At 42.2% G+C, this 24134-nt stretch overlaps 1 protein-coding gene across 1 annotated transcript in view; it reads left to right on the top strand.

Moving 5' to 3' along the window:
• Positions 1-22018, top strand: part of PDZD2 (PDZ domain containing 2) — a gene marked incomplete at its 5' end in the record, with an annotated part of 72333 nt that extends 50315 nt beyond the window's left edge. The window contains 8 exons of the mRNA XM_015819796.1: positions 180-979; positions 2364-2508; positions 3803-7298; positions 9545-9662; positions 17043-17144; positions 19620-19884; positions 20620-20754; positions 21278-22018. Coding sequence (XP_015675282.1) covers positions 180-979; positions 2364-2508; positions 3803-7298; positions 9545-9662; positions 17043-17144; positions 19620-19884; positions 20620-20754; positions 21278-21444 — 5228 coding nt within the window. The remainder of the gene's footprint in view (positions 1-179; positions 980-2363; positions 2509-3802; positions 7299-9544; positions 9663-17042; positions 17145-19619; positions 19885-20619; positions 20755-21277) is intronic.
• Positions 22019-24134: the final 2116 nt, after the last annotated feature.

The following is a 24134-nucleotide window of genomic DNA, read 5'->3' as shown; positions in this document are numbered from 1 at the left end:
TGGTTAATTGTTCTAACTGTCAGGAAGTTTCTCCTTAGTTCTAAGTTGCTTCTCTCCTTGATCAGTTTCCATCCGTTGCTTCTTGTCCTACCTTCAGAACAGAGGGCAATATGGAAAATCGTGATAGATCAGGTCATTGCATTCTGTGATAATATTGACAAATTGTATTTTATTCTTAGCTACCAAAGAATCCAGTCTGTGCAGTTCACCAGCTGTTGGCAGTAGCTCACCTGGTCCTCACAGCAAGCCAAGGGAGACAGCTGTTCGGCATGTTAGTTTCAGCGACAGCCCCAAAGGGACCCAGTCTGCTTTCCAAAGACAGAGAAGGATTGCCTTTTATGATGGAGATGTGAGTGATGAGGATGACTTTGCCAAACAAGATGGAGTCTGCTTCCAAAGAGGATCGAAGTCAAAAGGTCAAAGAAAAGGAGACAATGACTGTAGTATTTCCACTGCAGCTCCTTCAGCGCAAAATGGAGATACCAGGCAGGAGAAAGAATCTACAACAAATACCTACAGTGACTTAGCTGCCACCGGCTCTGGGAATCTGAACGAGAGCCCTGGGGAGCATACACCAGACACCCCTTTTCTTCCCGATAAAGAACTTCATCATCTTCCAGAGCTTCATCCAGGCTACTTGAATGTGAAGGACTTTCGAGAGGAACAGCTAGAATCTAAGAGGTCTCCTAAGCTAGAACATAAAGCCGTCACCCGAGTGAAAAGCCTGATGAGTATTGAATACCATGGAATCCCAAGGCCCAAGAATGAGGAACACGGTGCTTGCAGCAGAGCCAGTGGGAAGGTCCTTCCATCCATCCAGAAGAATGAAGCTCAAGAGAGTCCCCTGGAGCAGAGCCACGTGGAATCAATTACTTTATCTCGGAATGAAAATGAATCCTTTGGCCTGGATCTTGAAATTCATGCCAACCCTTTGCGCGTCGTCATAACAGGCTTGCAACCAGGTGGAGCAGCTGAAAGGGTAAAAAAAAAATGTCTTTCTCTTTATTATCCCTAATAGAGTTTCAATTCAGAGGGGAAGTTGAGATCGTGCAAGAAACAGACATAGTAGCCTCAGGCCAAATGTTAATTTTGTGAGTCTTGCCTCATGCCTCCACTGTACGTACCCCTTGCTAAATAGGCAATTAATGAATTGATTTAGCCCTGCTTTCCCACCCTACTGACTTACAATTCTCAGGGTAAGGAAATCACACTATTGTAAAAGGAACCATACTGTAAAAGGAATTAGTAAATATTGCTCACTTTACAAAAACTGAACTCATTTAGAAACAGAATGTGTTACATTTTAAAAGGTATGAAGCTTGTTGACAAGAAAGAACAATTATACCGCCATTCAGGGATTTTCAGATTATTTTCAAGATGAAATCATCTTTTGGGAAGCCAAGTTTAATTTGTTAAGTCAATAGCAAAATTGCTATGAGTGATGGTATAGATGGCTTCAGAAGGGAATTTCTGCAATGGGAACAAATAGGAAAATCCTGTTTCTGTATCTGAGCTTCTTGGAGACATCCCTTTAGCTGTAATCTGACTTAACAAGGCAGTTATTATTATTTGCATTACACTACAGTATTGCATAGCAAAACAGTGCTTAAATATCCAACGACTATATTTGGGTATAAAGGCAACTCACTCTTTTGCATTACAAGAATGAGTTTTACTCCATGGCTAAAATGTGAGTCCTTAGGGAATGTTTGAGGAGACCGGACAAAATGTTGCAGGGAGTGGTCTGCATGTCCTCTGCCTCCCCAGGTGGTATTCCAGCCACCAAGATGTCTTACTACAGTATTTGCACACTTCCCTGTTAACAATATTTCTAGGACTTTATTAACATTGCAGTGATTCTGTCCTGTATATTGTGTTCCCTGAAGCACATGTTGTAAAGGAAGCCAATCCCACTATAGCTGATCGAAATCCAATCAATGTAGCTTAGTACTCTAGGTAGATAAGATAGGCAAGTCAGGTGCGACGAACAAAGTTGGCTTGTAGAAAGGCAGAAACGGGTTCGTAAAGAGCTTTAAGTGACTCCTGATAGCTAAACCTCTTCCTAAGAGACAGCAGCAGACTAAAACCAATGGAAGCCTCCTACAGGATAGACAATTTTGTCCCATAGTAGACATTACCTCACCTTGATTTTGCCATCTTGGACTTTTGCCACGTTAAGGAGTTGGTGGTTCCTCTGGTTCAGAGGATGCCAAAAAGGGCCTGTCCTCTTGCTGGAAGGACTCTGAATATAGAATCCATTCCCCATTTCCTGGTGAAGCAATTGAGCGTCATCTTCATGTTATTCTGCATCCTGAAATCGTGCGGCTATGACAGTACTGTATTAATAAATGCATTCTTAACAGGCATCCATGGGAAGGATGGTCCCGAGAGATGAGATCCTTTCTATCAATGGTATCCCCATCCGTGGATTCTCTTATGAGGAAGCTTGTCAATATGTAAGACATCTTCCCACCTCCATTACACTGGACATCCAGAAAGCCATTTTGCGTAAGTTTTTTGTCTTCTTTTTCTGTTCTGTGGTCAATGGGCAGATGTATGTAGGTATCCCTGAACTAATTAAAGACTTTTTAAGAACTCACAAAACTGGACAGGAGCCAAAGCATTCCATATTTTATTGTCATTCATGCTGTAGTGGCTAAGATCTGACTCACTTAAAACAACCAAATGACTTGAGGATACAACTTAAGTTTATTAGACAGGCACAGCGTAAATTACAGCCATCTAGCAGTGCGGGTTTGGGATAGCTGAGGAGTTTGTAGCCTCCATAATCAAAAGGCATTTAGTGATGGAAGTAACCCTTCCTTTTGCAGACAGTAAAATCTAGATGCAACCAAAATGATGCTCGCTACTGGCATAATTAATAACCTTGAATTCTGGGAGAGATTTGTTATGTTTGAAATAGGGGTATCCTGCTTTTTTCCTTAGAAATAATTGAAAACCAAGAGAAGGATTCAATATATACAAAGAAAATATTTACTAAAAAATTGAAATCTACCAAATGTTAAAATTCACTAAAACTATGAAAATAAAAACACTTTTTTTTGCCCCCCAATTGAGAAAATTTGGGCTAAAGAGTCTCAGATGAAAAAGTAGTAGGGAATAGTTTCTGAGATAATTTGTGTATGTATGTTAACATGCTTCGGAAGAGGAAGGATTCATAATGAAGGCTGCCTAGCTGTTCTTATTGGTTGAATATACAGGTAATCCTCAACTTACGACCACAATTGGGGTCAGAATTTCCATTGCTACGTAAGACGTTGTTAAACAAATCACACAATCATCAAGCGAATCCAATTTCCCCCATTGGTTCTACTTGTCAGAAGCTGACTAGGAAGGTCACAAATGGCAATCACATCACCCCAGGATGGTGCCACTGAAAAAATGCCAGTTGCCAAGCACCCACATTTTTATCACACAATGTTGGGGATGCTGCAACATCATAAGTGTGACAGCCAGTTGTAAGTCACTTTTTTTAGTGCCATTATAACTTTGAACAGCTAAATGGATGATTCTAAGTCAAGGACTATCTATATTTAGACCAGAATGTGAACGTTTTAAAGGTCCTAACCAGCGTGCCAAATTGTATCTGGAAAGATGGTGATAATTAGATAATTAATAAAGCTTAACTCTCCAACATCTTAATCATCGCTGAATCCAGTTGAACCTCTAAAATTAAAAGCTAGTGTAAGGTTTTAATAATTGTGTAATTAGGAGGATGGAATTGTTTCATTGGTTCTTTATGCAGCCTTTAACAGATTTACAAATCTCTTTGTGTCTTCAGAGGCAGACGAGGCAGTTCAGAAAGAATCAAGCAATGTTATTGTGATGAAAGAAGAAATCACCTTTGCATATGAGAAAGAACCTTTGGAATCGCCTCTGGATTGTGTGGCAGAAAGGACAGGATTGGTGTCTGATGCTAACACTAAGGTGGTACCAGCAGATCCCTCAGAAATCCATTCTATTCAAGACACTTCTGTGGTGCTATTAGAAGAGATTGATGACTTCTCTGGCAAAATGAATTCCCCAGAAGAAAAAGATGGTAACTGTTTATTAGTCAAGAACAGACATACCAAGGAGAATAGTTTTGTGATGGCAGAAGAAGCTCAGCCGAATTCTGTATCAAATATAATTAAAAATGATCTTGTAGGGAGAGCTGCAAATTCTGTTACTAATACACAAGAGACCTTGGTTTTTTCTGTCCTGGATTCCATTAATGCAAGCAAAATTTTAACTGTAAACCAAAGCTGTCTGAATACCTATTCAAGGAATTTTAGCAGCCTTAGTGATGACCATTTGACTGAAATTGAAACGAAAAGCAACACTATTCCAAAATCTATGTACGCTGCTGCAGAAGATTCCAGTTCAGACACAGAATCCTTAGCCGAGAATCCCGGAGACAGTTCATCACTCTTACTATCTGTTTGTGATAATCCTTTGGTAACCCATAAACTAGTTGAATCAGATGAGGAGCAAATAGAAATTTGCAGTCTGAATTATGACCAACATTGTATTCAAAACCAGCTGGACACATCTCCCATAAAACCATCTCATCATCCACCAATTTACCATTCTTTGAACAACTGTTTGCAGGCAGAAAGCAAAACAGAAATAGATTCACCGGAAACATCCCATGGAAATTTTACATTAGAAAAATCGCGCTTATCGAAAAACTTCAGTGCAGAACATACGGTTCCATCAGCAGTTTTTCAATCTTCTCCAGATGTTTCTCCACAAGGGGTAGACAGTTTGGAGCAAGACAGGCCAGTCTGCTCTTCCACTGAGAATGGTTGTTCAAGGAGTGAAGGAGGAAATAGCCTGCAGAACCAAGAAAATCTAATGGAAATATGTAAACCTTCTGTGCCAGAAATACATTCCTGTCCAACAGAAAATATCAGTAGCTGGGAAGACAACATGCTAGGCCAAGATCAACTGGAAAAACCCCAACAGTTGCAGGTAGAAAATGATTTAGTGATGGACTGTGGAAGCAGTGTAATTGGTAGTCCTTCTGCTGCGATGGGGAAAGGAACCAGTGCTCCACCCCAGTTAAGAAGAACAGAAAGCTATACTATGAAGACTGCAATACAAAAAATAGTCAACAGTCCCAAATCTCCCCTTTTGACCAAACCAAAACATTTGGGCAGGGTCTCTTCCGCTCACAATTTACTAGGAAAGAATGAAAAAGCCAACACTGTTATCTCGAAACCCTCAAGTACCAAAACCCTGAATTGTGGTCAGTGCAAGGGCTTTAGCATTCCATACAGTCCCTCTTCTTCCCCTAAATTACATCATGAAACTAAAGGCACTCCGCAAAAGAGTACGGTGGAAACTCTTTCAAATAATCAGCAAAACAAAGCAGGGCCTAAAGGAAAAGCTCTTAACATTAAAAATAAATCCAGGGCTCATTCTGATGCTCTTGTCACTGCTCCTGCCAAAGCCGAGGGCACTGATCAAAAAAAGATAACCCTCCCTGCCCAAAGTTCACCCAGGCTCCTTTCAAAAAAAGGTTCCTCGCTCCATAACTTAGCCACACATCTGGAACCGCCCAGCAGGAGTCTCTCTATGGGTTCTAAGATATTTCAGCAGCAGGAGGAAGATCAGGCCCCTTCACTGGAGGCTCAGACATCCACTCTGCCCCTGTTGAACGGTGAGAGCAGCATTATGAAAAATAAAGATAAAGCCATGATCAAATCAAAATTTGGCAGGGCCGGAACATCAGGATCTCCTAAAGTGGAAAAAGAAGCACAGGTCACCAAGTGGGAGGTTATGAACAGCGAAAAACGGGGGAGAGCTAGCACAGATCATTGTCCAACAAGAGACAGCCCTTCTCAGTCAACTTCACCTTCTGAAGCCACATCCAAGGCTTGTTGCCCGAATGATAGAGCCGAAAACGGGGGGATGAGTGTGAGTTTGAATCATGATGGATTGGAAATGAAGCCATTACAGTCTGACAATGCAGGGCTTTTTAAAAAGGAGTCTTCTTGCTTTATTTATCCCCCTGCTCGGCAAGAGCAGCCCAGTCAGGAAATTCAGCGCACTTTCATTGAAGTAAGGTTATCTTCCTCGTCCTCCTCTTCCTCCTCATTAATTCCTGATTTGCCCCTAGACAAGAAAGAAGATGACAATAAGACCATTCAACTCAGGAGCGAAACGCTGGATTGTTGGCAGAGCACTTTCCACAAGGAAGATGCTCTCAGTGCATTAAAACCGGTGACAAGGACCTATTCAGTGCCAGCACAATTATCTGCTCATTTACGGGAAGACAGCAGTGATAGAGATCAACCAGCGCATCATGTCCAGGATATCTTAGGTAATGTTTCAAGTGCAAACCCTTCCGATTCAGAGTTGGGCCTGCTCAAAATTGTCCACCTCAGTCTGAGCAGTCAGGATGCAAAAGCCACATCTGCCGGCATCCCGAAATCAAAGAGCGACAATGGCAGTCCCGTTGCGCAAAAACTGAAAAAAGGCAGGAGGAATTATTACTACTATGAACTCAATTGGCCACATGATCCCGTTTCTTCTTTTTCTGTAAAGCAGAGAATTAAATCGTTTGAGAACCTGGCTAATTTTGATAGGCCTATGGTCAAAGCCATAGACCTCCATTCCACCTCCCTCAACTCTAAACTGCCCATTGGCCAAAGATTGTCCAGTGGCATGTCTGCCGTTTCAGCGACCAGCGTAAACGATGCGGTCCAGGCCTTGCGACGGAGCTTGAGTTCGTACTGTGGAAGTGAAGTTCCAACTTCTCCAAGGATCACCAGATCTTCAACCAGCTCGACATTAACAAACGTGGCGCAGAATTTCCCCAAGAGCAGCAAAGATGATGGTCACTTGGAGAAGAGTGGAAGACCTGCTTTGGGAGAACCAGTTAGTTTACCACCATCTGCCACCAATGTCCGAAGAAGCAGAGCCTCAGGTGGTCATATTAGACACATGCCCTTGTCTCGTTCCAAACTCCGGGAGCTGAGAGCTCTCAGCATGCCAGATCTTGATAAGCTCTGCACTGAGGACTTCTCTATGGAGTCTCAACCTTCACCCATCAAAACTGAGTTGCATCTTCCCCCTGTTGTGAGATCCTTTGATGCTCCCATTGAAAATGTTTCCAGGCTGAATGAATGTTCAGGATTATCCAGTCCTGGGATGACAAGCAGGCAGCATTCAAAAGAAACCAGTCCTTGGAATAGTGGCTCTGGAACTCCTGGATCAACATCTGATGAGGAAGGGCTACAGTATGATGGCAGCCTGAATAAACTGAACTCGGGGAAAAGCTGGTCTATCAGGTTAGTTTTAATGTTTTCTTAATCTTAGCTCTGTACTAGGAGCCGGCAAAGATTTAAAACTTGAAAGTACATATTTCATGGGTGGAGGAAAGAGTCAAAAAAGATTTGCCCTGGTTTGTGTACTTTGCATTAAAATACACAAATTCTGCACCCAGCCTATTTGAGTTTTGCACCAAGAAAAACGGCATGTTGCAATGGTTGGCAAGTCGGCAAAGTTGTATGTTTTCTTTTCATTTGTATAGTTTTGTTCTTAATGTCAAAACTCTGGGAAAGCCAAGGGTTTGATCAAAGCATCAAATGCTCCCCAAGATCTGAGTCAACAAATTCTCAGCTCCTGATATGTTACTAGGAGTGCTCAGGCATTTCAGAGCTCTAAGAATTGCAAACTTAGATACTTAAAGAAACTTCAAGTAAAGTCTATTGAAGCCGTATCCTCCACCCAGGACCCCATTATATATTTTTTTTTCACTCTTGCAGAATGAGTTGCCATATAGTCCCTCCTGACTGACCTCCAGTACAGGTAGTCCTCGACTTACAACCATTCATTTAGCAACCACTCAAAGTTACAAGCACTGGGAAAAGTGACTTACCACTGGTCCTTGCACTTATGACTGTTGCAGCATCGCCATGGTTGCATGATCAGAATTAGGATGCTTGGCAACTGGCCTGTGTTTACGACGGTTGCAGTGTCCCGGGTCATGTGATCCCCATTTGTGACTTTCTCCGCTGATAAGCAAAGTCAATGGGGGAAGCCAGATTCGCTTAACAGCCACCTGATTCACTTAACAACTGCAACGATTTGCTTAATAACTGTTGCAAAAAAGTTATAAAATCAGGCGTGACTTACTTAACAACTGCCTTGCTTAGCAATGGAAATTCTGACCCCCCCCCCCCCCNCCCCCCCCCCCCCCCCAATAATCATGTCAAGGACTACCTGTCTTTTTTCCTCTCCAAAGTCGCCTTTACCATTTATGCAATTTTCTCTTTCTTTTTCTATCAATTTTCTCTTTTCCTTCCCTTGATTTCCCAGTCTCATTTCCTGTAAATTAAATTGCAACAGATTCCACCATGGGCCTTACTCCTTTTGCGACTTCCTATTTTAATCGTCTGCTAATTCAGACTTTTCAAGGTTCAAAACCGTATTTTCACCATCATTCCTTTTAGATGCATGGAACAGAAATAGAAGGGACTGGAATTGGGTATGTCTAGTTTAATGAAGAGAAGGACGAGGGGGGACATGATAGCAGTGTTCCAATATCTCAGGGGCTGCCCCAAAGAAGAGGGAGTCAAGCTATTTTCCAAGGCGCCTGAAGGCAGGACAAGAAGCAACGGATGGAAACTAATCAAAGAGAGAAGCAACTTAGAACTAAGGAGAAACTTCCTGACAGTTAGAACAATTAACCAGTGGAACAACCTGCCTCCAGAAGCGGTGAATGCTCCAACACTGGAAGTTTTTAAGAAGAGACTGGACAGCCATTTGTCTGAAATGGTATAGAGTTCCTGCCTGAGCAGGGGGTTGGACTAGATGACCTCCAGGGTCCCTTCCAACTTTATTATTGTTGTTGTTGTTGTTGTTGTTGTTATTATTATTATTATTATTATTATTATTATTATTATTATTATTATTATTTAGCAGAAGGAAAAAGGAAAATCATTTCCAAACCTGTTTGATCAGGAATATTTCAGGAGAGTCCTTGTTTTTGTAAGAAAAGAATATAAAAAAGAGAAGCAAAGTCTCTTTTAATTTTTTATTGCTCTTTAATTAATAAGAGAACAGATCAAACTGCAAAAATAATAGCGATGGTGAAAAATGCATTGCCAAAGAGAAGAAAACGAACACATGAAAAGATTAATTGTATAAATGTACTAGAAATATCTACCTACTTGAATAATATTTGCATTAGAAAAGTATATATGGAATTTTAACTGTTATAATGACATATGTTTTCTTTTATCGTTGTTGCATTTCTTTCATTTTTGTGTTAAAGCACTTTTTATGTGTTCTTTGTTTTCCCTTTTCTTTGACAATGTATCACCATGAAGGGAATCAAAGTCTTAATATCTGCACTAGAATTTCAGCGGCTTTTTCTCTAGGGATCAGATTTGGTTGGGTATTACAAATTATACTTCCTGGTCCTTTTCACATGTAGAAATAGACAGTGGAGATATTATGTGCTAATATTAAACCAGGCAATGTTCTTTCTTCAGTCTCATCCAATGTCAATTTTGCATATGTTGTATTTTAGCTTGGATGAATTGTTGGTTTCCTCTCTGGATCAGCAGAAATTGCAGTCTGTTTTATCTTCGGTGACAACGAAAAGCGATGTTTCTTCTTTGCTTCAGGAAATCAAAGCACAAGCAGAGGTAAGCCTAGATGTACAGCTACACACGTGGGTATACAGTATATATGTGAGTGTGTGAGTGTGTATACACCTCCCCCTCCCAATCCCTTGAAAAGCTGCTGGAAAGCAGCCTGCTTAGCCTCACAACAAAGAGAAGATGCAAAGTACACAATGGGTCAGTTATATGTTCCTCAACTTTCCCTTCATCTCATCAAGAGGAGATTGTAATTCAATCAGTGGCCTGTCCCAAGCTATCATCCATCGTATAGTAACAGAAATACTTTCTTCCATTGACTACAAATCTAAAATAAAATTCTCTTCCGCGCATCCATGTTTTCAGTAGATATATTTCTCTGTGTTTTATAATTAAAAAAAAATTCAGAAGGGTTGCTATGTTTGGGAAGCTATGTTTGTAAAAAAAAACCCACACACAACAAAAGCACTGATATCTCCCAGAGGCTTTGCAGTCCTTTTTCTACAATCCCATTATTGCACTTAAATCCCCTTGTGAGCTGTGAAGATGAAAACAGTTTTGAAACTAGTAGCAATGATCTTGTTTAAATGCTGTTATGACGAGTGGATTGGGAGAAGATGAATATGAAACCATTTATAGAGAAAGAGACAAGGCCACAAAATTACTGTGTGGTAAGTGAGGTGGGACAGCCCTGAAGCCAGGAATCTGGAAGTGGGTGGGAAGGAATTGCCACCAAGGGGAAGATGAAGCTGCCCAGGAGGGCTGCAGAGCTGCAGTTATCCTAAGAAAAACAATTTCACTGAGATTCTCAACAAATCAGAATAAAGTCAGACATCAATTGATTCTGATCTCCAAATTAGACTTGCACAAAACCTTTGGTGTGGAACCGCCGCAGTTACCAATCTACCTTTAAATGCTTATAAATATATGTGCATGTTTGGAAAAGTTCCACTACCTTCTCTGTTGGTATCAATATTATGATTATTATCCTTTGTTATTATGATTATTATTTACAGGTAGTCCTTGACTCACGACCACGATTGAGCCCCTGTTGCTAAGTGAGACATTTGTTAAATGAGTTTTGCCTCATTTTACCACCGTTGCTAAGTGAATTACTGCAGTTGTTAAGTTAGTAACATGGTTGTTAAGTGAATCTGGCTTCCCCATTAACTTGGCTTGTCAGATGGTCGCAAAAGGGGATCACATGAATCTGGGACATGGCAACCGTCACAAATATGAGTCAGATGTTAAGTGTCTAAATTTTGATCACGTGACCATTGGGATGCTGGAACAGTCATAAGTGTGAAAAATGGTCATGTCACTTTTTTTTTTAGTGCCGTTGTAATTTTGAACCCTCTCTAAATCAAATGTTGTAAGTTGAGGACTACTTTGCTGTTTTGCACATACACTGAGAGCTTCTGCCCTGGAGACATCACACTTGGCCAATAAAGAATTTCTATGCAATTCTATTTGCAAGAGGGATACAAAAGAATGATGCCAGGATGGTAGTAAATCTTAAAAAAGAGTTTATTAAGAAATTTCCCCTAAACCAGTGGTTCTCAACCTGTGGGTCGGGACCCCATTTGGGGTCGATCGACCATTTCATGGGGGTCGCCAAGCAAGGCTGTCCGCCATTTCTTTTGTCCGCCATTTTTTTTGTCCGCCATTTTTTCCCCTTTTCCGGCGGGTGCCTTACCTCCCTTGGGCTGGGCCAGCTGGTGGTCGGCCTGCTCCGTCTCTGCCGCTTGCCAGCTACGCCTCGGCCGGCGCAGGGGGCAGAACCACGCATGTGCGGTGCTCCCGGGCAGGGAAAGTCCTCGACTTACGACCGGTTGGGTAGTCCTCGATTTACGACCGGTTTAGTCCTCGACTTACGACCGGTTTAGTCCTCGACTTACGACCGGTTTAGTCCTCGACTTACAACCGGTTGGGGTCGCGGCATTAAAAAGGTTGAGAACCACTGCCCTAAACAAACTTACAGCATCAGCATCTGAGCTGAAACAGGGAGGAAGGGTTCTGAAACACAACTCACAAGGAAGGTGGGGGAAAGGAGTAAATCTTATAGCTCTTTTTTTCCCCACTCTCCCGCCATTTGGAGTCCTCACCTTGGCTCTGAGATCACTAACAAGGGGAAATTATTATTTGTATTTACACTCGCTGGAGAGGAAGAGATTATAAGACAAGTAAGTAGACACACAATGGGGAATACACACGGAATGCCTTAGCCCAGGCTCTTTGCTTATTGTGCTGGAACTGGAAGCCACTTAAGCAAAGGAAAGCCTTTAGGGTGAAACTGATTAGGGTCTTGCCAGTTTCAGGCAGCAGTGCAAGCCAGCTGAGGGTGCTAATTAACGAAGGTCACAGAGCTGGGCTTGTTAACCAGCAGTTAACACTTCTTTAGAACAGTGGTTCTCAACCTTTTTAATGCCGCGACCCCAACCGGTCGTAAGTCGAGGACTAAACCAGTCATAAGTCGAGGACTAAACCGGTCGTAAGTCGAGGACTACCCAACTGGTCGTAAGTCGAGGACTTTCCCTGCCCGGGAGCGCCGCGTATGCGTGGTTCCACCCCCTGTGCCGGCCGAGGCGTTGCTGGCAAGCGGCAGAGACGGAGCAGGCCGACCACCAGCTGGCCCAGCCCAAGGGAGGTAAGGCACCCGCCCGAAAAGGGGGAAAAATGGCGGACAAAAAAAATGGCGGACAAAAAAAATGGCGGACAGCCTTGCTTGGCGACCCCCATGAAATGGTCGATCGACCCCAAATGGGGTCCCGACCCACAGGTTGAGAACCACTGCTTTAGAAAGTATTTTGTCAGCAGGTTCAGAAAAGATAGCTAGTTTCAGTAATCTCTCTGCATGGGAGGAAATTGTGCAAAGGGGAGAAAGGAAAAAGGAAATACAAAAATATTTAAAAAATATGAATTGTGGAAACAACCAAACTGCTGTCTGCCAATACTGGACTTAACACCCACTGAGTTTGTATCATTGTGCAAATTCAGTGAATCTGAGAATTCAGAGGTTTCAGTTAGGCCATCAAAAACAATCCCTTCCTGAAAGTAAGAATCTGTTGGATGTCTTCATTTGATGATATCCAACAAAGGAGAATCCACTACTCTTTTCATAACTGGTTTTCCTATCACGCTGTTCTTAACTTTTAAGAAGTTTTTCTCCGGCCTTCTATAACCATCTGTATTCTTGTAACAGTCCATTGCTCTGTGTTCTGCACTCTGGAAGAAGAGACAGTAGGCTTTGTGTGATATTTTCAAAAGTTTTTCTGAAATAGTATTTCTCCACAGTCTTTTTTTTTTTGTCACAGCTAACCATGTCCAGCTCCTTCAGTCTCTCTTCAGAGGGCAGTGGTGGCGAACCTATGGCACGCGTGCCAGAGGCGGCACTCAAAGCCCTCTCTGTGGACACGTGCGCCATGCTCCGGAGATGGCAACCATCCCTCTTCAACCAGCCACCCGCTAACTTGCCAAGGTCCCACGTGGCTGGATGCATCCCAGCACAGCTGGTTTCCCTCCCCCCCCCTGTTCCATCCCTCCTGGCCTCGCATGCTCTCCTTTTCCTGGACATGACCCACTGCATTGCCTCCTCAGCTGTCGGCCGGCTGTCCAGCTGAGAGGCAGCTTCTCTGAACTGCTGGTGGCGGGCTGCAGAGCCCCAGAGTGCGCCAGTCGAGGGGCCGGCAAGCTGTGACTGCTGACGGACACTGTCGGCCCCCATGCGCTCACTGGCTTCTGTGTGCGGGGGCCGATGGTGTCAGGCAGCAGCCGCCCCGGACCCTGCCTCGCCTTGCCCTGCGACAATGGCACCCCCGCCCTGCCTCGCCTCACCCTGCAGGACAAGCCTCCTGTCCACTGTCCCACCTGCCAGAGACCCCCTGGATCTCCACCAACCATGCCCGGCCCCCACAGGCATTCCTCCCCATGAGCAACATTGAGATGACCACGCCCACCTTGGACACATCCACCCAGTCTGCTGTGACCACCGCAGCCACGCCCACCCAATGGGCCACGCCTACCCGGCGATACATAAGTGGGTTTGGGGTTGCAGTTTGGGCACTCAGTCTCTAAAAGGTTCGCCATCACTGTCATAGGGTAATAAAATGCTTAAGCTGTTTGATGACTTTTCTGCAGAGCACAGTTTGAGGGTTCATATATGAATAATTCTTTGAGCAGGAGACTTCCCACAATTCCTTGGTTTTATTCTAGTACCTGGTTAAAGCAAGTTTGATTGACTCAGGTGAGCTTGGCACATCTTGTCAAAATACCAAGACTGGATTATGTTCTCAGTCAAGAATAATCCAGAGTCATTTTAGGTATTTTCACATGGGTCTCGAGAAAAATTGTTTATTCATGCCAGTTTGTAAAAATCCAAGAACTCAAATATTTATGAAACTCAATGCTTTTTGGAAAATGGGCCATGTCTGCATATTTCCTCACATCTGCTATTAAGTCCAAAGTGGCACGGGAGCTGGAAAATATTATGCAATTCAGAACTTGTCCTTTAAGTGCAGAGCAAGATGATTCTCAGAAGTTTTTCTAATTTTTCATCATCTTGTCTTTCTTCTAAGGAAACTTGGGCCAACAAATCTTTATTTGTTCTCTTGGTTTCGTGTTTGGCTCATTCTCTGCTTTTAAGAAATAAAAAATAGAACTTTTTGTTTGGGATCTATCAAAATCTGCATATAGAGAGAATAGAAAGGCCACAAGGTATCTAGTTTTTAAGGAATATGTCCAAATGGGGAACTGGCCAATTATCAATTCAAGGTTCATTTTCACCATTTTTTTTGCTCCCTCAAAATTCTGTATTTCTGTCCCACTGAAATTTACTAATAAGCAACAAGTTTCCGACAGTTTTTATTTGTTTAATTTATTTATCTGTCTACCATCTCAATCTTCACGGATTCTGAGTTGTTTTTGAGTATTAAATAGCAATATTTTGAACAAGAAACAAAATAAAGGAATTGCATGAGCCATCAGAGTATCTTAGCACATTTTGTAAACAAATGTTTAGTGAAACACCAAAATACAAGCTAACTATCTGAAAAACCCCAACCTTGCCTACTATGGTTTTGAACAACCAGGGGGAAAAACTTAACAAAGAAAAATGCATGGCTTCTGGGCAACAAAAGTTTGCCTACTTCATATTTTGCAGATTCTGCCACATTTCTGGCAACTAGGATTCAAATTAAACACTATCTGGTCTGGCTGAACTGCTTCTGTAATAGAAGTCTTTGTATTGAACTACGTCAAAGCTAGGACCTGAATTTTAGCATTTTTATACCCCCGCTTCCTCCCCATGTGAACATAAGTGTTCCAGATTGGACTTAATGTAACAAAGAACAATAAAAAAAACAAAGATGTTGCTTTGTCAAGTCATGACATCCAGTTTTCATTGTTCCTGTCCCCTGTTTGCATTCTTCTGTATCACAGTTTTGGGAGTGCTAAGCATTAGAAGTCACACTGCATGCCAGCAGAAATGTTTTCCAGGAAAGTGAAACTGCTTTTGAGTAATAGCCCGTTCTTCTACACCAGGGCATTTCAACCAGTGGTACAGGTACCACCTGTGGTACATTGGCACCTAGCAGGTGGTATGCGACCATCCTAAAAAAGTGGTAGCAGGGGAGGGGAATGAGCTGAACCGGTGGCAGCACCGCACAAGTCTGAGCGAGAGATGGCTGGAGCTGCTGGGCTGTCAGGGCTCAGCGGAAGCGCCAGGATCGGTGCCGCTTTCCAGCTGATCGGCGCTTCTTCGGGGCTGTCAGGGCTCAGCAGAAACGCCAGGATCAGAACCAGGCTCCAGCTGGAGCTCAGTGCTGATTCTGGTGCTTCTGCTGAGCCCTGAAGAAGCGCCAATCAGCTGGAAAGCAGCACTGATCCTGGCGCTTCTGCTGAGCCCAGAAGAAGCGCTGATCAGCTGGAATGTTGCAGCATCTCCAAGGTCTTGTGATTTACATTCAGATGCTTGGCAACTGATTCATATTTATGATGGTCACAGTGTCCCAGGGTCATATGAAGTGACCAAAACCTGCTGCAACCACCCAGCAGACGGGGAGGAATAAAAACCACACACACCCCACCCCACCCCCACTGCCAATCCTCAACAGAAATGCTCACAACAATGAAAACCTCGGACAGGAGGAAGAGTGCGGTCGGGTGGGTAGGCAGGTGTTTTGCTCGGCTGTGTAACTTCGAACAGTCGCTAAGTGAACTGTTGTAAGTCGAGGACTGCCTGTACTTTATCAATTTTTTCCTTTTTTGGGGGGGGTCATCAAGTTTTTGACACCTTGCTAGGCGACTAGTGGTACTCAGATACTGCCATATCCTAAGAGTGGTACAATGGGTAAAAAGGTTGAAAAGCTCTGTTCTACACAACAGTACTGAAAATAGTCAAATATTGACCTAAAATTAAAAGACTAGGACAGGGGTAGGCAACCTTGGCTCTTTTATGACTCGTGGACTTCAACTCCCAGAATTCCTGAGCCAGCCATGCTGAGGGGAAAGGAAGAGGTTTCCAAGCTGAGCCATGCTGGCTCAGGAATTCTGGGAGTTGACGTCCACGAGTCATAAAAGAGCCAAGGCGGCCTACCCCTGGACTAGGAGAAGATGTAGGTCTTTACCTGAAGTTAGACACAGGTGAATTTCCATGGACAGAGGTTTCCATAAATTGGGTACTCTCGCCGAAAAGACCCTAGTCTCCACTTATTCACCTTGCCTTTCATAAACCTGGAAAAGGTCCTCTGTTGATTGTTTCATAGCATCAATGGTTGGTGGAGACAGGAATGCCTTCAAATAGTTTGATTTCTTCTGTGAGGTGCTTTAAATTGCTTAGAGATGAGGTAGCTCAATTCATAATGGGGGGGGGGGGTTTCCCATCATCACGTCCCAGTCCAAGACTTTCAGTTTTATGCACAGGGTGAGCCCGAACAACGTGAGGCACCTCCACAATTCAAAACGAATGGCTGGACACATGTTTTGCTCATGAGCTTTATGTAATCCACATGTGCCTGTCAGTCCATTTCTGCTTTTCTGCTTGGTGAGCTTAGAGGTTGGGCTACATGTGCAGATGTCACTTTTCCTTTTATTACGAACTTGATGGATGGATGTGCCTGGGCACTAAAAATTAATTCCAGACCTGAACTCTGGAAGGGGCAGTTTAAACTAAGCTGTCGTTTGCTTGAGTCCTTGTACTATTTTGGTGACATTAAATAAACTCAAATCTCTTCTTTAGGCTTTCCAAGTTAGAAACTTTAATTTCTGAAATTGTAGCTATTTTAAGCAAAAAGTTAGATTTATCTTGCAGGCATTTTATGTTAATTGTGGGGTGTATTCTTTCAACGGTTTTAATCTTTGGATATTTTGTCTTGTCTCCTTTCTCCCCCCCCTCCCTTCCCTTCCTCCCCCTCCTTTTTGGGGGGGGATCAGAGCAAGGAAGATATTTATTTTGTAGTCTTGAATAAAGAGGAAGGCTCTGGCCTGGGATTTAGCGTCGCTGGAGGAATAGACCTGGAACAAAAATCAATCATCGTAAGTGGCGACTGCATCTTTCTTCTAAGTGGGTTGCAAAGCCAGCTGGAAATTAGATCGAGAGCTCATTTATCAAGTCATGAGTTAGCTGTACAATCCTATTGTGAAAGTTTGCTTGCTTCATTTTGTATCCCATCTGTTGATGCTATCAGAGAGGCAAGTGGGCTTGCATGCCAGATAAACTCTGATGCACACAAGTTTGCCAAGATAAGTATCCGTGATAGGCTCACACATTTCTTGGCGACTGGAAATCCTAACATTCGCTCCATCCAAGCCCTATAATACTTCCAATCATATGCTTTGTATTCCAGGATTCCCAAACCCAGTCTTTCTACTGGGACCTGAAAAAAACTGTTTAAAAGAGCTGTAGGAAGTACATTAGTTAAACATTTGTGGCTTATATGAACTGCAACTGTTTTAGGATCATTGGATGTTTGGCAATATCAAATGGAATCTTACTTACGCAATCCAAATTTATTTATTGAATTTGCTTCGTTTCTCTGTACACTTATTTTTACTCAGCTACAGTCTTTAGCTTGGGGTGAATCTGAATTCATTTTGTCTTTATTTATAGTCCATTTAGGAGTTCAGGGCAACTTGCCTATGATTTCTGTGTGTTTTTCTGAATGATTCCCTGTCTTTTACAGAAACAAATTCTTCAGTGGTAGAGATGAATACCTTGAGATTGAAGGCAAAGCCTTTCTCAAGTTAAGTTCAGTGGTTTGCCATTGTCTCCTTTCTGGTGTTTTACAACTTCTCCATCAGCCCCTGGGACTTTCAGGTGTTTCCCATCCAAATACTAAACAAGTCCAACCCCGCTTAGCTTCTCAAAGTCAGCCAAGGTCAGCTAAATGCTGCCACCTGCTGGGACACCAAAACTAGGACTATGTCAAAGGGGGATTTGGCTTCAATGAAGCTTTGGGTGAAATCTTTTGAAGCTGTTGAGCGAAGTGAAGCTGCTATGTTACTTTGGTTATTATTTGGAGATTTCTTCTGGTATTTCCCTTTGCTAGAAGTATATGGAGAATTCTCCAAACCAGCCTGGAGGCAAATTGCATAATTTCTGCTCTTGGACAAGGCAAAGAGCATTATTTTTGTGTAGCAAAGGATCTTGTTAACCCAAAGTGCAGCCCCCTTGCCTAGGCCGCTCAAAATCATCTTCCAAAAAGTATGTATCTGTCTTGGAAATTTGGCTCACAATATTACAAGAAGCATCTGTTTTAAACATTAGAAGCCTTTGTTTCTGAGTTTGGCTGACATTCCTACACAGTGCTATATTATCTTTCCATCAACTTCCACAGAGACTTGGCTCACATGATCAGATTCAACTACATTGTGTAGCATGGGTTGGTCTGTTTCACCATCATTGGTACCTTTTGGGCAAGAGAACACATTCCTTTACTCTCTGTATTATTATCTGGCTTGGAAGCTTCTCCAAGGACAGAACACTAGCCTATACTGGCCTTTGGGTAGCTCCAGTTATTTAGTCCATTCCTTCCTAACCTTCACAGAGGATGCAATGGCTCAGAGGTTAAGGACTCTGAGCTTTTCAGATGGAAAGCTGACAGCCTGGGTTCGAGACCTGAGCACCACACAAAAGGGTGAGCCCCTGTTCCTTACCCCAGCTCCTGCTCACCTAGCAGTTCGAAAACACGCAAATGCGAGTAGATTAATAGGTACCACTTTGGTGGGAAGGTAGCAGCATTCCATGCATGTTTGGCATATAGCCATGCAGGCCACATGACCACGGAAAATGTCTTTGGACAACGCTGGTCCTCTTGGCCAAGAAACAGAGATGAGCACCATGCCCTAGAGTTGAACACGACTAGACGTGGGAAACTTTTACTTTTACCTTTTCTTAGCCTTCTGAAGTACATCATGGTTGGCTTCCAAAATCTATGTATCAGGGAAGTATTTCGTAATAAATTGAGCTGCCAATTTACATATTCAGTAGATTGATTGGCCTTCATTTTTAATCAGTTGATCATTCAACATGCCTTCATATCTTGAACATTTGCTTTGCTCTGGGTTGCGTGTTTTATGTTTCATAGTAATTGACAAATAAAATGCTACAGCTGGTATTCTTAATAACAGGAGCCAGATTCTGTGAATTTGGATATTGTCTCACATTTTTTTCCAACAGTCCAAAAGGCACAATTACTGAACTTCTGTTCATGTGAAGATTTATAGAAACCAGGAGACCAGGAGTTCTAGTCTCACCTTGGGCACAAAGCCAGCTGAGTAACTTTGGGCCAGTCACTGTCTCTCAGCCCTAAAAAGCAGATAATGGCAAACTACTTCTGAAATCTTGCTAAGAACACGGCAGGGTCTTGTCCAAGCAGTTGCCAAGAGTAAAGACTGACTCGAAGGCACACACAAATCAGTTAGTTAAACTGGGGAAAAGGAGAATCTTTTAAATCTGCTAACAGTTCTTTGATCCACTGACAATCTTCATTGTAATGTGTCTTCTTGAAGGTCCATCGTGTGTTTTCCAAAGGGGTGGCTTCCCAGGAGGGGAAAATTCACCGTGGTGACCTAATTCTTTCTATCAATGGCACTTGTTTGGCGGGTTCTGTCCATGGGGATGTACTCAACGCGCTCCATCAGGCCAGGCTCCATAAATATGCCATCGTGGTCATCAAAAAGGAGAAAGACAGAGGAAGGAGGCCTCCTCAGAACAATGAGATGCCTACTTCTGATAGGCCAACTTTGGTGGATGCAGCCACGGGAAGTGAAGCAGGTACTGTACAATATAGATCAGGGGTAGTCAACCTTGGCTCTTTTATGACTCGTGGACTTCAATTCATAAAAGAGCCAAGGTTGACTACCCCTGATATAGATTCAGTAGTGTTTGAAATGAATTCATCCACCCTTCTACTCTCTCAAGAAATCATAGCAGTGGCAGAGAGAGCTTCCCCCATAAGATTCATACTCTAATTATAAATTTTTGCATGGAGTAAGTGAAAATATGAAAATACATTCAACTGTCAATTGGACTCCTTTAGTATCCAAATAATCATTTGAAAAATAGGAAGATGCTTAGATATCTCAGGCCAAAACAGAACTGAACTGCTAGATTTTCACGCAGAACAGTTGGAAATCTGACAGTGGCTCTCGACTTTTGGTTTAAAAATCAGATAATAAATATGAACATTTTATTTCCAGAGACATTTAGATTTATAGGCATTTGTATAATCCAAGTTCAAGTATTCTAACAGCATAACTGAAGCCCTGCTCCCACAGCTAAAAAAAGAAGTCTCAGATGGTCCGCTTTCCATTTCAAACAATATAAATAATATGAGGAAGGAAAGACTGCAAAATATAATTTATAATTTCCAAAGATTTGGAGAACTAGACATGTCTCTGATGTATTGTCAAAGCCTATTTTGTGCTCTCTGCGGTATGACCTCTTATAGGTGATTAACCTATATTTGATCATTAGAGCAAGTTTTCTGATTTTGTTTTCTTTCCAAAGGTCCAAGCGGAGAACTGAATGAGGCCCTTTGTGTTGAACTTTTGAAGACTTCTGCTGGCTTGGGTTTCAGCCTGGATGGTGGGAAAGCTTCAGTATCTGGAGACAGACCTTTGTTCATCAAAAGAATTTTTAAAGGTAACTTGGACAATTTTCTGAAAAATCCTGTTTTTTCCTCGGCTAAAGACAGTCTGAAATCTCACTGCCCTCTTTACAAAAGTCTGAATGGCCTTTATTTATTTGCAGAAATAAAAAAGGGGACCCCATCTCCCCTGAAGAAAATATTTATGTCAGCATTAACAAAATGACGCAGCCCAGTACCAATGTCTGGAGATTCTCAGTCATCCAGGTCATAGTTCTCCCGAAGGTGCTTTTTCACAAGGCAACTGGACTTTCTAGCCCAGTATCATTTTCTGATACTTGTACTGTTCAAAATTCCAGCGTGCTAGACCTCACCCGACAGACCAGCCAACTCCTAATCTGCTTTCTCTATGCCATTATTGTCACCCTGTTTATCAGAAATGCTCGATGCATCTTTCAAAGAAAATAACCTATAGAGGTTTTGTACATGAACTGTAATGTATTGTATTTTAACACTATAAATAGTGTTTATTTTTTTCAGTCTTTCTACCAATCTGCACTTTGATATTTCTGCCAACAGGTGGTGCTGCTGAACAAGCTGGAAAACTGGAAGTGGGTGATGAAATTCTTGCGATTGGAGGAAAATCCCTGCTTGGACTCATGCACTACGATGCGTGGAACATCATTAAGTCTGTCCCAGAGGGGCCCATTCACCTGCTGATCAGGAAGCATCGGCCGCCGGAATGACGGATCCCGATCCCTGAGTTCCACTTACCTTTTGAGCACAACCTTACCAGTTTTGTTTGCCAGCAGCTGGAATGGTGGCATCTGGGATGTTATTCTACTAGGTCAGAATGGTTTAATCAGTCAAGAAGCATCAAGATACATATGCAAGACTGGTATCAAGAGTCAATATGGTCAGGCAGCTACCCCATGTTTAGACCTCATTGGAGGGCCTCTGGGCACCGTTTGGTTCTCTTAATTGCAATCAACTTGTTCACTGAGAAGATAAATAAACAAGAACTTAGCAACAGCAGGAACACAAGTCATCAAAGCGGCTATTGTCTGCACTGACTCTCTGGATAGGAGGTGCAGCAGTTCATAAAAAATGAGAGATCTTCAATAAATCTCCTAAACTCTGGAGCTGACCTAAGCAAGGAATTGATTTAATTTGTTCTTGTTTGCAGATGGTGTCTTTCTTTCCATGCTTATGGAAGGTGCCATAATTTCCCAACATATTACTTCTTCTTACTGAATTCTTATTCAATCTTTGCCACTGACACTCAGAAGCAATGCTTTGTGTTTACGGTCTGCTCTCTCTATTTCTCTCTCTCTCTCTCTTCAGTACACCCATGGATGGGGGGGGGGGGGGGAAGGAACATAGGATATGAGAAGACTACAAAGGAGTGGGTGCAAAATGCACCTGCCACGTAACCTGGATAGCTGATACCAACTATACAAATCTAGAGCAATAAGGGGGGGGAAAGAATCCCTGCATTTTATAAATTAAATCGATGACTGTCGGTGTCTTTTGCTTTTAATGCCAAAGATGGCACAATGAAGTGTTTTGCATTGGCTCTATGGAAAGTTCGGTAGTATACTGTACAGTGGGGCAAAAAAGAGAGAGATTGCATTTGGTTTCTTATTATTATAATGAAGAGTTTTGGTATCTTCTTTTCCATCACTTCGGGTTATTGTTCCCAGCATTTGTAGCTCACTGAAGGTGAATCTGTCAGATTTAGTTCTGGGCATCTCCAACTCAACGGTCTTGAATATCAGAACATGCAGAGCTGGAAAAGGATTTTGCCAAAGATCCGGAAGAGCTGTTGCCCACTAGAACAGCACATGCTCAGCTTAGAAGGACCAGTGGCCTGATTTGGTGAAAGACAGCTTCATATATTCATCTGGAAGCCACTGGCCCCGCAAAGGACACCTCAGGTTTAGCCATGAACTCATTTTCATGGTCCTTCTTAAACTCTTTATCACAAAGAGAAGTATTTGCCGTAAATTTTGTAAACTGATAACTATTTATTGGGAAACGTACTATGTATTAGGAAACCTGAGTGTCTTTTAAAACGTCCGAATGATTTGAATGTGTCTGTCTGAAATTTTTACATTTTGTAACTCAAACTGAGCGATGAAATTGTCCAATATGGTTGACTACAAGGGTTTTCTAGATATACCAGGTAGTTTTGACTTCAGCTGCTTTTGAGGGTCCAGCATGCTTTTAGTTTTAAAAAAATGAGAATGTCTGGGGAAAAAAATATGTGTTTTCTATTGTAGAGGTAAGAATTTTTTCAAGGACCTGGGGAGTGCTAATGAAAACGTCTCAACTGTCAATATTAAATCACCAAACCTGGATGTGACACTATACAGTATGTAGATTGAAGAATAGATACAGGGAGAAAATATAATTAGAAACAATTGTTGTTTTTCTAGGACAGTTTAGTAGGGATATAATGTTCAGTGTTTATCATCCAAAATCACAGTTATTGGCCTCTAGAATTTAAATTGGAAGAATTTTAGAAAAATGGAACTTACAGCATCTTCCTAATGCCGAGGAAGATACACTTTATTAAAATAAGGCAGTAAACCAAGATCACATTTTTACAGAAAGGCACTCTTGATTTGCCTAAAATTGCATTCAATATTTTTGAAATGAAATGGAAGGAACAATTGATAAAGACAGTTTCAGTCGTGAAAGATTATTTTAGTTGTGCTCTATTCCTGATTACTACTTGCATGTCTCCTTTGGTTGGTTTTTTGTTTTGTTTTTGCAATGGTATGAAATCATTTGCTGTTACCCACTTCATTTTTACTTCCTAAGGGTTTTTTTTAGCTTCTGACTTTTCATTCTAGTCTACAGCCTGTAGTTCCAGAGTGTTCCTCATCTAAGAGATCACCAGGTCTGATCTGCATAGCTTTTTGAAGAACTCTCAGGTGTTGCCACCTCCTGTGACTTTCAAAACAAAGAGAAAACAAATTACAAGTCCGGGCCTGAAAGTGTGGGTTTTCTGAATTTCAATTCTATATGGCCATAACTTCCAATTCTATTCTAAAATGTTGGTTTTAGCAGGTTTTTTGTGCATCTGTGGTAGCAGTTTCTTAAATAGACGGTTAAAGAGTCTGTGTGGTTGCACGTGTTCCCTCTAGATTGTGGAAAATGTGTATGTAGTTCACAATCTCAAAATGAACAAAAATTACTTTTATTTACACACTTCGTCACAGTATCACATGCACTAATTCTGAATACTTCTACACATAGTCAAAACACATGCCTGACAAATCATTTTAGTGGGGAAATTATTTTAGGCAGAGAGCTAAATGTAAGGGAGATTGGGGAGAGGCAGGTATCAGCACAAAGCGGTATGATAATCCTAAAATAAATTGGAGGGGGGGGGATTAGTTTTCAAGGAAATGACAAATATTGGAAATTA

The sequence above is a fragment of the Protobothrops mucrosquamatus genome, unplaced genomic scaffold (assembly GCF_001527695.2).
Source record: "Protobothrops mucrosquamatus isolate PMUCROS unplaced genomic scaffold, P.Mucros_1.0 scaffold990, whole genome shotgun sequence".
Taxonomy (NCBI): Eukaryota; Metazoa; Chordata; class Lepidosauria; order Squamata; family Viperidae; genus Protobothrops; species Protobothrops mucrosquamatus.
Note: the sequence above shows the minus strand (reverse complement) of the source record. Positions and strands in the feature narration are given on the sequence as shown.